The following is a 15,688-nucleotide window of genomic DNA, read 5'->3' on the forward strand; positions in this document are numbered from 1 at the left end:
GATACCATAACCTGCCTAATCAATTTACAACAATGGTTGCAAGTGGGCAACATAACCAAATTTGGTACCAAGTTATGCAGTAAATACTTGGTACCAAACTTTGTTGCAAATTTGGTACCAAATTTACAAAATGGACAGTAAATCTACCACAATGATACCATAACCTGCACAAATCCACTTGATACCATAACCTGCCGAATCAATTTACAACAATGGTTGCAAGTGGGCAACATAACCAAATTTGGTACCAAGTTATGCAGTAAATACTTGGTACCAAATTTTGTTCCAAATTTTACCACAATCCTGCACAACCAAATACTTCCATACCATAATCTGCATAACCAATTACTTTAACATAAATCATCACACTTTAACTTTCCATAAATCATCACACTTTAACTTCATTATTGATAATAAACCATGTTCATCACACTTTAACATAACATAACTAGCAAACTTGTTCATCAAACTTTAACATAACATAACATAACATAACTATCATCACACTTTAACATATGTCAACATAATAATAAACCATGTTCAGACTCTCCACATCTTTTTCTTCCCTTTGTCATTCTTCTTTGCAACTCCTTGTACTTCTGGTTGAGGAATGACAGTGGATGCAGCAACCAAATTGTGGATGTCGAAATCAGGGGGAGCAACTCTAAAAGTGATACCAGTTGCACTTCTGGGAGGACCCCATGAGCATGCTGGTCCACCCCCTGGAACTTTCGGTGGTCCAGCAGGGTTTCCAGTGAGATCGACAAGGAGTTTTCCTTTGCTCTTGTGCATTCCTGTTTGTAAAACAGAAGTTCTCAACCTGCCAGATATTCTTATCCTGGTGGCCAACCCGAGATTGCTCTTTTGCCCCCTACCTTGTGCAGTAGCAATGCCTTCACCCTGACTGCTTGCACCCCTTCCTTTTGTGCTCCTTTGACCTCGACCTTGTGCAGTAGTTGTACTGCTTTCACCCCTTCCTCTTGTCGTATTTTGCCCTCTACCTTGTGCAGTTGCAATGCCTTCACCCTGACCTTGTCCTTCCCCTTCACTGCTTGCACCCCTTCCTCTTGTGCTCCTTTGACCTCGACTTTGTGTAGATGCACTGCTTGCACCCCTTCCCTGACCTTGTCCAGACGCACTGCTTGAACCATCTTCTCTTCTCCTCTTTTGCCCCCTACTTCCTGTTGGGTGAGTAGGATTACCAACACATGGGGCACTGGATGTGGCACTGGATGGGGCACTTGGCATTGATGCAGTAGATTGGGCCACAGATGGGGCACTGGATGAACCATCCAACTACAAAAAAAATCAAATAAACTAGTTAGTAAACAACATTGAATAACATACAAGTTTGCAATCATAAATATAACACAGGAAACACTTACCCTGTCAAGATTGCAGTCAAGATCTGCTGCATGTTTTCTATAGAAATTCCGCCTACGTTCTTGTCTTTCATCATGTTGCATCCTCGCAGTGCATGTTCTAGTATTGTGACCATATTTTTTGCACATCCTACATTGGTTCTTCGTACCACCCTTTCTAACTGTGTAGGGATTTAAGGTCTCATCAGCCCCTCTGTTCCTCAGTTTTTTAGGTCTTCCCGAAGATGCCCTTGCCTTAGGTGGTTCAATGATGGGTTGATTTGTCCTAGCCCACTGCTCCTCACTGGGTACAGGGTAGATGATGGGTGTGTATGCCTTTAGGTACATCTCCTTGCCAAAGTATGGGCTCAGATAATCCTCAGGGTTGCCTCCACCATGCCATATTGATGAGATGGCATGAGCACATGGGATACCAGAAACATCCCACTTTCTGCACCCACATGTCTTGGCAGGTAAATTCACAGCATACCTTCTACCCCTGCACTCGACCTCAAATAAACCATCACCAGCAAATGTTGGTGTACAATGTCCGGCCTCATCTTCTTCTATCTCCAACTTCTCCTTAATTTTTGGCCCAACATTGCCTTCCATCGCAGCTATAATTTCTCTTTTCCGCTGGTACCTTCTCATCAAACTTGTCCTAATGCCTTCCAACATTACCAGTATGGTCTTATCTCTGAACTTGGTGATCCAAGAATTGAAGCACTCGGCCAAATTGTTGTGTAAGAGGTCACACTTTGCATATGTGTTGAACCATCCCTACACCAAGTTGCAGGGTCAACCTTCGAAAGGTACTCATAGGCTGGCAGATTAAGGCCCTTAAGCTCTTCCATTACAGCATAGAACTCATTCTGTGTGTAAGATACAGCAGCTCTCCACAGCAAGTCCTTTAGTAACACCCCCCGGTGACCGTCGTTCCGAAAATCGGCGTACAAGTGCCGCACACATATCCGATGCTCAGCGTTAGGGCACACCTCCATAAGACTTGGTATAAGACCCTACACACATGAAAAGCAAGTCAAACACATAGAAAAATACCACATAATCTGGAATGAAATGTCCAGCATAAAAAGCATAAGTGGAAAGATACCTTTTGTCTATCTGAAATAAAAGTCCATCTACGTACACCACTGGGGCGAAGATCAGCCAATAGTGCCTCAAGAAACCATGACCAGCTATCCTTGGTCTCTGCCTCTACAACTGCCATGGATATTGGATACATGTTATTATTGGCATCCCTTCCAATAGCTGCCATTAACTGCCTCTTGTAAACCCCCTTCAAGAAACACGCATCAAGGCCTATCACAGGCCTACACCCATCCTTGAAGCCATTTTTCATTGCTGCCAAGGATATGTATATCCTTTGGAATCTACATGGCATTTCGGCATAGGTCTCTCAACCATCAAAATAACACAACTCCCCACATTTGTGCTTCTGATTGTCGCGCAATAGTCCCATAGACGATGGTACTGCTCACCCAACTTCCCATAAATCACCTCTTGTGCCCTCTTCCTAGCCCTATATAGGGTACTAGGATGGATTTCAACATTCCATTTCTTCTTCACCTTCTTCTTCAGGACTTCTACAGGCATGTTCGGTTGATCTCTAAAACTGTCCAAGCACCACTCAGCAATCCACTTGGAAGTAATCAAATGATTCTTGTATTTCCGAGCACATGTATGTTTGGGCCTAAATGAAATCAACATGAATGTGGCCTCACCCTTCAACTGTCTTCCATAAACCCTATATTTACAATTCTTCTCTCTACACACTGCAATTACTTTTGATTTAGAATTCTTTTGGTAAACTAAGTCCTTCCCCTTCAATATATTGGCCTGTTTAATAGCTTTTCTGAAATCATACACACTATCAAAAGTATTACCTTTCTGCAGAGTCGGCTTCTCAAAATCAGATTTTGAAAATGGCACCCTCTTGGTGACACACGGCCTTTTTGAAGAATCCGGCTCATCATCTCCACTAGTATTATCGGGAGTGATCAGTATACCACTCCAAGACACATCGGAAACAGGCTCATCCTCACCCTCAACCACACCCTTACCCTTACCCACACCTTGTGCAAACTCATCTTCAGCTGCAGCTAAAGCTACTGCTACTTCTGCTTCCAAATCTTCTTCTACTATGTGTGATGGTTCTCCTACAAACTCTTGATCTACTCCTACATCTTCTCCTTCGACAGAAGCTCCTGCCTCTCCATACCCCGTATCAACATTTACTTCTAAGGCGTCCGAGTCATCACTTAGAACCTCATTCCAAAATGGATCTCTCCTATATACAGTATTTCTCTCATATTCTTCTTCATATTCCTCATCAACACTTTCCTCTCCTCCAGGTAAATCTACAGGTACATCATACAAAATAAACCCAACCACATATAACTCTGCTACTCCATGACCATTGTGGTGCCCCACCATTTCAATGACATCATGGTCAGAAGACAGAAGCCGTAGCCCTTCATCTAAACTCTTGTTAGGTATTCTGTAATAAATTAGATCACCGGGATTATACCCATAGCACTTAACTACAATCTCCACCTCAAAAAAAGACAGCTCATCTTTGTCATACAAGTCAGGGTAATTTGTTACATCCCCACCAACATAGGCTACCCCATTTTCCCTATTAAACCGACCTTCGTGGTGCACCTCAAACATAAGACATTCATTAAACATTATGTGTCCTACAAATTGACCAAAAAAAAACTAAAAATGAACAAGTTTGAAAATTCAATGAGCAGACAAAAAGAAACGAATAAGACACTACAATATTGCAGTCACTAGATAAAGTCATTGGGACCCCTTCATCACAGACAAAAACAAACCAGCACATTGCACAGTCATCAAAAAGACCCACGGGACCACAAGAGTATACAAAATTCAGAGCAGCACATTGCACAGTCTTACCGACCCAGCACCAATCACAACACACCCCAAACAAGATACTCACAACATGAGGGACCACAAAACGTAAAAAATATACATTTTTCACTAACATAAAAACACAACCAGATGTTGACAGTAGCGCTAAACATGGTACCCAAACAAAATCAACCAGATGTGAAAACCCCCTCAACTACAAACATGATGTTATTAACATACAAAAATCACATAACTGAACCGGATTTCACTAACCCATTAACAAAATAGTAAACTTTGATAGATTACGGTTACATAAATAAACTAAAATATAAGTTAGGGTTTAGGGTTACCTTTCTCAACCCTTTGTGTATTTCACTTCTGTATACAGCCGAAAGCCGAATCGATTTAGAACGAAATGCACCAGATTAGGGTTCTGAGTCGCAAGAAGGAAGTGGGTGAGTTGTGTTCGAGGGAGTAGTTGCTTCGAGTTGTGAAATTTTTTCGGCCGATTATTCTTAAGTTTAAAAAATCCGAACGTTTAGATGAGGGGCAAAAGTGGTAGTTCGAGGCTAAAATATCACGTGAAACGCACGTGTTTTGGCCTCCGTCATCGATTTAGAACGGAGGGTGACGGAATACCCTACATTGAACGGTTTTGATAACTTCATACACTCGATTGAACGTTTTACTACATTGGTACCCTTAAGTGAAAAAGCGGTATAGTTGGGTACCCTTTTGTGAAGTTATCCCAAATTTTAATAGAATAATCATGCAGAAAATTCTATTCAAAATTTTCATTGCCAACTATAGTAATTTATTAATAATAAATTAAAATAGTGAGAAGCACTTAGCACTGTTCGTGCAGTAGCTAAGCGGTGAAATGGTGGTATTTTCAGACATTTTCTACATACACAAAAGTTTTGCCAAGATATATCTACTAGATTATTTGATTCACTAGTTTTGAACTTGATGATTTGTGAACTTTAGTCATTGTTTTTAAGGAACGTCGGTCCTCATTGCTTTTGTTCCTGAAAAATACCCAAATTCTATTTTGATCGCTGAAATTTAAAAATTAATTATAGTAAAATCTTTCATAATTTATTGTGTACGTGTCTTGTTATTTTGTTTTATATATACTTCAGCTAATGTGTAGTTAACGGAAGTCTACGTGGAATTAGAAAGTCATGGTGGCGTGACTTTTTTGTTGATATGACTTTGGAGATTTTGAGTGTAATTTAGAATTTGGGGATAAAATCTCACCTTTATGCATATATATTCCATATATACATGATACTAGATAAATATTATATTCATAAAATGCCAGTCACTTTCAAGATGCCAACACAATCTAGTATCATGTATATATGGAATATGGAATCTATGGAACAGTTCTCCCTCTCCCCTAATCTTGTGCGGACATGTAAAAAAAAAAAAATAAATAAATACCTACACAAAAGAGACCACATGCATCACACGATACAAAAAGTTTATCATTCTAAATAATAAATTACGAATTTTGAACTATGAGTATTAACTTGAAATGTCAATAAAATATGAAGAACAAAAAGCGGATTTTAATCTTTTTGTTTATATATGAATAGTCACTTTACTATGTACTTGATTACTACTTCTTATATAGTAGCCACTCTTAACTTCCGGGCATTCTCTCTAGAAATTGATTAAAAATGATGAAATGGCGTTTGACAAACGCCATTAATTAAACGCCATTAATATTGATTAAAACTATAGCTAGTGACATAACACAAACGTCACTAATTAAACGTCGCTAATTAATTAGCTGCGTTTTAGGACCATTTAGCGGCGTTTAAAAAACGTTGTTAAATAACAGGTTTTTTTTTTTGTGTTGTTGGTTGAAATTGTGTCAAACGTCTCGCAAGTCTTGAGGGTTTGGTTTGTGTTGGAAATAATTATACTCTAAGTTGAATTGAGGTAGTAGTGCTCCCAGTTTGGGTCCAATAAAGACTCCTTGAAGAATCTGATCAACACTGCAACTCTCAATTAAATTGGGATAGGAATCCTAGACCAAATCAAACTCTAAGGTTAAGTGGGAGTAAAAAATGTAATTCAGATTTGACTCTACCTCTTTGCCTATAAATAGGCTCATACCCAAGTATAAACTACAGACTGGTTATTTTATACATTGTATACTTTTTTCTCAGAAGCTAATTTAGGCATCGTATTCTTTGAGAACGTGAAAGACATTATAGAACATGTCATTCACACCGTATCGAAAATTGTTCTAACAGTTTCTATTCTCCCTTCTACAAGGCTAGACACCAAAGGGAAAGGCAGTGGTGTAACACCCCAATTTTTCACCTTTTTTTTGTCACTTTTCTTTTTTAGGCATTAGTACTATGACTTAACTTTAAGAATAATTGAATCGAACAAGGTAGGAAGTTCGACACAGGCTAAGGGAAAGACTAGCTTAGTAACCGTATTTATGTTTATATGTTTCATGTTCATGAAACATCGAAATCAAAAAAGTCTCTATCTCATTTTTATTCATTAATTCAATAAAGAGAGATTTTCTTGCATTAACAAAAAGAGAGGAAAAATTTTAAATGGCCTGGGAATGATGATGTGCTTATATGTATAAATGCACCGTTTATGACACAATGCATTTTAAAGCCGTGATGGTCATGAACCTATCAGAACTCCGTAGTTAAGCGTGCTTCTGCGAGAGCAATCCCAGGATGGGTGACCTCCTGGAAAGTCTGGTTTAGGGAGCCAAAAGCGGACAATATTGTGTCATTGGGGGTAAGTCGTTACATGTAGATTGTTAAAATTTATAGCTGTAGAGGATACAAACCCAGGAGAGCCTGACAGTTTGGACTACTATCCTTAGAAACTGAAGATGCCATAGTATTTTGAAACCCAAACGAAGCTTGATAGAGGTTTGATTAGGTTTGGATTGTAATAATATATTTTGTATATGTTTAGTTTAAGAAGTATGAAACAATGTAATAGTAGATTAATGTACGTATAAATAAAGTTGTAAAGTTATGTGAATAAATAGTTTTTAGGGGATGAAATCCCCAAAATGTCCTTAGGGGGTAAAGTTTTTCTTTTTTTTTTTTTTTAAAAAAAAAAGAAACCAAAAAAACAAAACAATTAGGGGTGGTCGAGCCACCCCCTTTGACTAGACTAGGATGGCTGAAACCATCCCCAAAGAGCCACCATCATTAGGCTAAGCCACCCCCATAGGCAACGTACAGCCACATGTGGGTGGCAAACCACCCTAAAGTGTGCAAAAGGGGTGGTTCAATTGACCCCTCCCCCCTCCCTATTATTTGTTTTTATTTTAAAAAATATATATATATTAAAAAATTCGAAGACATTTTTGGAAACAACATTATTTTTTAGATTATTATTGTCGTCTAAGGTTATATGATATATAGTGATTGTTGTTTTTACTAAAGAAAAACATAAATATAGAAGCATCATCAACATATTCTCATGATAGAGTACTATAATGTCATATTAAACACTATTAATTAATTGGAAGTGATATTAAATGGATAGTAATGGAACCGATACTGAGAGCTTGACTAAATTAGAAGGTGGAGCTTATGCTTTCATTCAATAATTGGCCAAGACAGAAACATGGTTCTCCCACTGAGTCTAGTCACAAGGCACTTGCAAATAATTAATAGTGTTTAATATGACGTTTTCTGGAAACGGCATTTACATGAAGTAGATGGAGCTTATAAGCAGGAAATGATATAGCAGGAAGAGCAGGAAGAGAGTGTAAAGCCATTTTGGTGTGAAATGATGAAAATGGAAGAGCAGGAAGAGAGTGTAAGAGAAGAGAGAGGAAGGGTTAAGAGAGAAAAGATGTATGAAGAGCTGAAACCATATATTTATTGCATATTCTCCAATTTTTGCTTGGCAGGATTCAATATAATCTCCAAGGTCTCTCTAGACAAAGGCATGAGTCGTTATGTGCTTGTTGCCTATGGACATGCTTTTGGAACTTTGGCTAGTGCTCTTCTTGCGTTTCTGTTTGAAAGGTTAATTAATCCTTCTCTTTCCCTCTTCTGTTTTGGTATTCTTTTAGAAGATTCAATTGTAACTTCTTGTGCTCTTACCAGAAAGGAAAGCAGAAAAAAGAAAAACTTGGTTCACAAGTTTTCTCATTGTATAATTGAATCAGAATGTCCAGATAAGAAGTTTAACTCAAGCATATATGGAATCAAAAAACTGAGAGCACAAGCGCGCATGCCTTAGAGGCCGCTAGTAGGCTAGCGCGCGCCTAGCTTACTGGATGTAGAATAGATAGACCTAAGAATGAAATAACTATTCTTTTATGGTTGCCAAATAAAAATAAAAAATGTTTATTCCCATGGTGGCCGATCGACCATCCCTTGAGGTGTTCGGCAACTCCCGGTTATTTTTATATATGGTTGGCCGAACAGTTTTTGGGATCGGTAGCCGATCATTCCATTTTAACTTTTTGTATTCATAGTAAATAATACTCATATATTTTATTCTAATGAATCATCATTATTGTCTACCAAACGTGCCCGGATGTTTTGAACTCTTAATTTTTTTTTTTGGAGGGTTCATTGGAGGCCATCCATTGGACCTATTGATTATCCAACTGAGATGGATCAAAATTCTATTTATTTTATGTAAAATAGAGAGAAACCATTTTTGTGGTCTAAATTAAATTTTAGATATTTAATAATATATATTGTTAATTGGTGATCATTTTGTCATATCATTTAAAAAGTTTAAATGACCTGATCATATTCAAACCGAGATAGCCAGCCTTCTTCCTTCAATTCCTTTAATACCCTTTTCCTTGGTGTAGTCGGGATTCAACAATATTAAAAGATATTACTAGTTGAGCCAATTAATAACCACTATTTTCTTTTGCTTTATTATTGTAAATTCACTCTTTTTTTTCTTTTTTTTTTTTCTTTTTGTGTGGCCAAAATGACATTTATTCACGTTATTTACGCCTGAAAAGAGTTTTTTTTTTTTTTTTTTTTTTTAAGAAATAAAAAGTGTCAAATTGATACTTTTACGAAAAGTGATTTTTTGTCAAATAAATGGATCCAAACATTTCTTTTTATAGGTTACTAAACACATTTTCACTTAAATTGATATTTCTGCATCCAAAAAAAACTTTTGGAGATGAAAAGAAAGAAAAAAAAAAGAAAAAAAAAAAAAGAGAAAGAGAAAAGAATACTTTTTAAATCTGCAATAACCGAGAAATATATTTTATAGGTTTTTTTTTCTTTTTCCTTCTCCCTTTCCTTTCCCTTCTTCGTTTGTCAATATAGTAAGTATCGATAAAGAAACAAATAAATAAATCTGGATGTGAGTTCTTAGTGATAATTAATCAACCATTAATATTCCCTTGCAGGAAGAATGACAGCAAAATTAGCGTACCAATCTTAAGAAATGTCTTCTTTTTGGGTCTGTTGGGGTGAGTAAACTGTCTGCAAATAACAATGTCATGGCTGCTGCTTTGTAATATAACCACTTGTGGTTAATTCCTACTTTTTCTCACCTTTGAATTTAGAGCTGTGCTAGGGAGGACACTGTTCTACGCTGGACTGGAACATACTTCATCAGCTTTTGCATCTGCATTAGGCAACTTGATTCCAACAATGACCTTTATCTTAGCATTATTATGCAGGTATGAGGATTCTTTTCCTTCGTTTTTTATTGGAGGCCCGAGCCTTTCTTTCTTGAAAAAGGGATATAATTCGATCACAAATAATTAAAAGAAAAACACAAAACATATATAGATGTCATGTTGAGAGTAAAAGAAGGAAAGAAATGTTTACCTTCCTTTTCAAAAGGAAAAGGTCAATTATACTCATATCAAGACAAACTGCCTCCTCTAAAAAGATAATAAAACAATACACACGTACAATATTAGAGATACAATTGTTGATGAAAGATTGATCTATAAATCCAAAAGTTTCTTTGCTTTATCTTTTGTTAAACACAGGTGAGAAATGCTATATGCACTCTCAAGTACACACTCCCTATGTAACAATAAAAATTATCATTAAATTCAAAATTCAATGGTGATTCATCCAAAATCCAAATGTGATTTCATTGCCACGTTAGAGAGTGTGCATTTGGAAGACAATGTAGAATTTCTCTTTTCCTTTTTCATTTTGTAATTTTCCCGTCCATATACTAAAAATATGGTTTGAAACCATACTTTTACCCTTTAATGATGACATGTCTTGTTGATTTCTTTTCTTTTTATTCTATTCAATATCGGGAAAGGCAAAAATAAGAAAATTACAAGAAAATAAAAACCTCCTGGGAATTAGTTAAATAAATCTCCTGGCCCATGAAACGAACCTAGACCACCAAAGAAAGAGGTCCGGTTAAAGTTGGCAAAGTTCCGAAAATGGAACAAACTACAGACCGGCCAGCAAAGGGCAAAATGGGGCATGACAATCTTGAGGCCCTTCAACCCTATCCAGATAACATGTCTTGTCTTGTTTATGCATTCAAATGATTCTTGAGGGAACTAAATTTGACTTGGCATATTCAGGATGGAGAAACTAGAGATTTCTAGGCGTGGTTCTCAAGCCAAGATATTGGGAACCGTTGTTGCCTTTGCTGGTGCAACACTCATGACCCTATACAGGGGGATTGCCGTGATTTCTCTACATACTCGAAGCTCGCATCAACATGTCTCCTCCTCAAAACTATTCTTAGATAGGGATTCAATAAAGGGCTCCCTCATACTTGGCGTTTCATACCTTTCACTGTCAGCATTCTACATATTACAGGTGATTTAGACTTGATATTCAAAAAATAGCTAGACTGCTTATCTATATACAATCAACAAACAGAAATTAAGAACCATTGAATCCCATGGTTGCATGAATCCTCTCAAACGGTTGGAGAATGCTAGTATACTTTTGAGTTATCGCTCATAAGAGCACTAGCAACAGCTTATCTTTCCTATCAGTACTTTCTCCTAACATTTATTTGAAAAAATATTCAAATGGTATAAGAGAAATGAGAGAGGAAATAAAGAAAAAATAAAGCTTTTTTCTGAATAAAATAATGTTAAGGGAAGCACATTTAAAATAATCATAGCATTAGTAACTTATTTTGATTAATTTAAAGCATCGGATGGATGTGAAAAAAGCTTTTCTGAATGAAACTCTTGAAGAAGAGATGTACATGAAATAACCTGACGGGTTTTATTTTGATAAAGGTGACTATCTAGTTTACAAGTTAACTAAATCTATATATGGACTAAAACAATCATTTCATCAATGTTATTTAAAATTTCATAATGTTATTACTTCATTTTATAGAGAACATTGTGCATAATTGAATATACCAAAAATAGTGGGAGTGAGTTTATATTTTCTTAGTTTTATAGTTGATGTTTTACTTGCAACTAATGATTTGGGTCTACTACATGACTAAACAATTTATTTTTCAAAACTTTGAAATGAATGACTTAGGTGAATCCTCTAATTATGTCCTAGGCATAGAGATTCACTGAGATAGATTTGAAAATATTCTAGATTTGTCTCATAAAGCCACTATTGAAAGGGTTTTGGAGAAACTCATAATGCATGAACGTACACCTAATGCATCACCCATATTGTTAAGATAGATTAATACATTGTAATTACATGGAAGGAAAACATAACCGCTATGATTGATGAGTTGTATCTCTCTTTACATGAAACTAAAGCTTGAGTAGTTTTTTTTATTTTTTTTTTATTTTAAATTTATGACCATGCATGTTTAATTTTAGTTACCCAAATAATTCTAAAGATGTGTCATGGGAGACAACTCAGACAAATGAGAGAATATTAGAACACATCTCCAATAAGGAGATTTGAAGTGACCAACATGTCACATATGTTATATATTATGTAGAATATTATTTTAAAAGATATTTTATTAAATTAAAAAGTTGGGTAATTAAAAATATAGATAACTACTAAAGATGAAAGGTGTCTCCCTTGAATTTCATTAAACGTTGTCTCCCTTGATAGAAGGAAGTAATGTTAGTATTGTGGATAAGGGTTTAGGCCTTCTCACTACAAAAAAAACTTGCTCATTAGCGGCAACATTTTGTCGCCGCAAAAATTCTCATAGTCAATGCTAATTATATATCATTAGCTGATGATGACATAATAGTGGCGACTGCTAATAATATTTTTGGGTTGACACTGTTGATCAACCGCGTCAACATGTCGATGCTAATTATCATCAGCCGATGATAACCCAACAGAAACGACATTAATATTTTTGAGTCGACGCTAAAGGGTTTCAACAAAAACCATTTGCCACCACTAGTGGTGTATCATCAACATCGACCCCAAAGTCACCGTTGATGGTATATCATCAGCGTCGAATTACATTGACGCTAATGCCTAAAAAAAATAAAAAAAAAATAATGTTATCAACATCAACTCTGGCCTATCATCACTGATAATTTACCATTATATAGTCGACACTGATGGTATATATATCATCAGCAGCGACTCTTGTAGTTTCTATAAATAAGCCTGCAACTCTCAACCATTCACAACTTTAATGTTAAGATAAACTAAAAAAATCTATCCATCACATTCCATACAAACATATTATTGTAAGGGTTGTAAGATTCAACAAATTCACATACGTTGAACTTTGGTTCTTCAATTAAAGCACTTGAGCAATAATGGCCGGAAGTGTTTTATGATTCTTTCTATGTTAGTATGTTAATTTTCTTTCAAAATCTTACAATATAATCTTGTTTCTATTAAAGTATTATTTTTAATTACAATCAAACGGGCAATATTGCTTACTTTATGAAACTATTTTTAAAGTTTAAAAGACTTTAAGGATAGCTATAAAACCATATATACTCCTTAAAACATAAATTTTGGTTGAAATGAAGAGATAGAATAAAATAAACTCGTGTAAATTAAAAAGAATAAGATAATTATATAGATGTATGAGTTGAAGTATCGGAACTAAATATTTTGGTCTTGTCCACTCAAAAAGGAACAAAATTGATGACTATTGCAGACGGCTACAATCAAGATGTATCCAGCACCAATAACTCTCACATCATTGACGTGCTTATCGGGCACCTTTCTCTCCACTATTATGGCAGCAATTTTGGATCATAAAGCTTCATCATGGAGATTGTCATGGAACATCACCCTTCTTGCACCAATCTATAGTGTGAGCTTATAAATCCCATCCCTTCTTTCTTTTCTTTTCTTTTTTTCTTTTTTTTTTTTAATACTGAGCGATCCATGAAAACCTAATTTTATGATTTTCTTCAGGGAGTTATGATATTTGGAATTACAATTTATGTTCAAACATTGGCAACAAGAAAAAAAGGACCAGTTTTCATGACAGCGTTTAGACCATTGGCCACAATAATTGTAACCATTATGGGCCTTCTCATTTTAGGAAATGCTTTATACTTGGGAAGGTAAATGTGGATTACTTTTGTCTAGGAAAAATGAGAAATGTACAAATTTGGAATTAATATTTCTTATATTTTTCCTGCTTTTCTTCCAGTGTCATTGGGGCTGCATTGATAATTCTTGGTTTGTACACAACTCTATGGGGAAAGGAAAAAGAGAAGCAGGATAAGCTATTGGAGGAAACCGTACGTGTAGAGGAAAGTATTGAAATCAAACAAGAAAAGTAATTATGTATATGTTCAGGGCAGTGAATCTACGGACAAAACGATGCTTTGTAGGTTGCATTTCTGCTAAATCTTTACGAGACTTCACTCGTTCACTAGAGAAATTTAGGGGTTTAAAAGACTTGTTGCATGTGATAAATGCAATCGTATTTTCCACAAAAGATGATGTAGAGTAGATGTTTATATTTCATTTCTAGTTTTAATGCTAGGAACTAGCATTATGTAAGTTTGGGGTGTGATAAGTTTTGAAATATTCTATTCAAGACCCCTTAATTTACATTTGTTAACCTTTGTTTATATGTAATGTTTTATTGTGTTTTAGTGTTATCTCTCATTTTCAGCTCTTTATTGGAAACAAGCTCAAATCATCAAAATTAAGCCTAAAAGATAGCAAGGGCAATGAAGATTAACTAAGGACTTCAAGATCATCACTACCAAGAAAAATTGGATTTATCATTGTCAAGAGAAAGTCGATTGATCGACTTTATAATCGATCGAGTGACTTGCCATCGAGCGATTCAGGACAACTGATCGAACGAATAATCGATTGATTGACTTCGTGGTCAATCGAGCGACTTTTGTTCTTCCAGAACGTCAGATATTTCATAATTTCTATGCGGTGGGAATCAAAAGTTGGTTTGTGCGGCCAAAAATGGATGTCGACATCGTCTCTTTGTGTGGCCATAATCGACTCTTGTTGATATTTTTTGGATTGAATTCTTTATAAATATAGTAGCCTAGGGTTTATTTTATGCATTCTTTTGGGGTTTTGATTTTCTCAAGTGCATCCCTAGTTTATTTTTGTGCCTTTTACTCTCCTTTGATGCAACTCTCTGAGCCAAAATCCATAGAGCTTTTTTCCTTTGCTTTTCTCCTTGTTTTTTCATTTCTAGCTTAGGGTTTGTGTTTCTTTTTCTTTTCTTTTTGTAATCCGAATTTCTTAATTTTAAGATTGTGTTTGTAGTTCATTGTAATTTTGTTTCTTTACTGTTTTTCATAGATTTCATGCTTAAATTAGTTTTCATTATATGTAGCTAAGTCCATTCTTAGGGTTTGATCAAGTCTTTTCCAAATACCATGGATTGTTCTTGATATTCTTAGGCTTTTCTTGATGTGTGTAATGATTGCATGGTCTTGAGGATTTGGGTGTAACTAAATCATTTCACAAGTAGTTGTTAGGTGGGTGATTTGGGTGTAATTAGATGGGTTATTATTACTTCTTAACTAAAGTAACTTTATGTCGAGATCGTCGTATGGTTAACACTCATTACGCGCTCATATAATGCATGTTAGGGAGATCCATATTAGACTTTAAGCTTTTTATTGGTATGCAGTTTGGATGAGATCATTACCTTAAGTTTTCTTTCCTTACTTTTACTTTCGTTTTCATCACTTTACTTGTTTTAGTTTTGATACTAAAACTTTTCTTTCTTTTTCAAAGTTAAATTAGATACATTTTTAAATATTCAATTACGCAAAACAACCCTCCAATTCTTGTCGTTCGACACCCTTACTATAGTACAAAGATTCGTACTATTGCGAGTAGTTCAATAAAATAATAAAATCCATGTTCGTTGCGTTGAGCAACGTACTAGTTATTGTGTACAATGATGATGAATAATAAGGAATCGAAAAGAGAGAAAGCAAGAGAAAAACCAAGACAAGATTTACGTGGTTGAGCAATTTGCCTACATTCATAGGAGTGCGGCTATATTTAATAAATTTATTTAGGATTACAGTATAACATATTTATAGC

General features: G+C 35.6%; 2 protein-coding genes across 2 annotated transcripts; one reads left to right on the forward strand and one right to left on the reverse strand.

The window, feature by feature from the left end:
• Window positions 1–369: 369 nt before the first annotated feature.
• Window positions 370–2,135, reverse strand: LOC133861789 (uncharacterized). Its single transcript, XM_062297598.1, has 2 exons — window positions 1,386–2,135; window positions 370–1,296 (listed from the first exon to the last, which is right to left on the reverse strand). Exons 1-2 carry the CDS (start codon window positions 2,037–2,039, stop codon window positions 541–543), a joined length of 1,410 nt encoding a protein of 469 aa, XP_062153582.1. The 5' UTR covers window positions 2,040–2,135; the 3' UTR covers window positions 370–540.
• Window positions 2,136–7,936: 5,801 nt separating this feature from the next.
• LOC133861536 (WAT1-related protein At5g07050-like) lies at window positions 7,937–14,160 on the forward strand. The gene is made up of 7 exons (XM_062297321.1): window positions 7,937–8,287; window positions 9,649–9,711; window positions 9,808–9,924; window positions 10,804–11,044; window positions 13,299–13,457; window positions 13,562–13,713; window positions 13,803–14,160. Exons 1-7 carry the CDS (start codon window positions 8,046–8,048, stop codon window positions 13,933–13,935), a joined length of 1,107 nt encoding a protein of 368 aa, XP_062153305.1. The 5' UTR covers window positions 7,937–8,045; the 3' UTR covers window positions 13,936–14,160.
• Window positions 14,161–15,688: the final 1,528 nt, after the last annotated feature.

This window comes from Alnus glutinosa, chromosome 2 (assembly GCF_958979055.1).
Source record: "Alnus glutinosa chromosome 2, dhAlnGlut1.1, whole genome shotgun sequence".
NCBI classification, from domain to species: Eukaryota; Viridiplantae; Streptophyta; class Magnoliopsida; order Fagales; family Betulaceae; genus Alnus; species Alnus glutinosa.

What these genes read in the sequence shown, in the direction of transcription:
- LOC133861536 (XM_062297321.1), top strand. Translation starts at nt 8,046, where the DNA reads ATGATGAAAATGGAAGAGCAGGAAGAGAGTGTAAGAGAAGAGAGAGGA. An exon ending in TTCTTGCACCAATCTATAGT is followed by an intron (nt 13,458 to 13,561) that starts GTGAGCTTATAA and finishes GATTTTCTTCAG; the next exon opens with GGAGTTATGATATTTGGAAT. An exon ending in AATGCTTTATACTTGGGAAG is followed by an intron (nt 13,714 to 13,802) that starts GTAAATGTGGAT and finishes CTTTTCTTCCAG; the next exon opens with TGTCATTGGGGCTGCATTGA.
- LOC133861789 (XM_062297598.1), bottom strand. Translation starts at nt 2,039, where the DNA reads ATGTTGGAAGGCATTAGGACAAGTTTGATGAGAAGGTACCAGCGGAAA. An exon ending in TTGACTGCAATCTTGACAGG is followed by an intron (nt 1,297 to 1,385) that starts GTAAGTGTTTCC and finishes TTTTTTTTGTAG; the next exon opens with TTGGATGGTTCATCCAGTGC.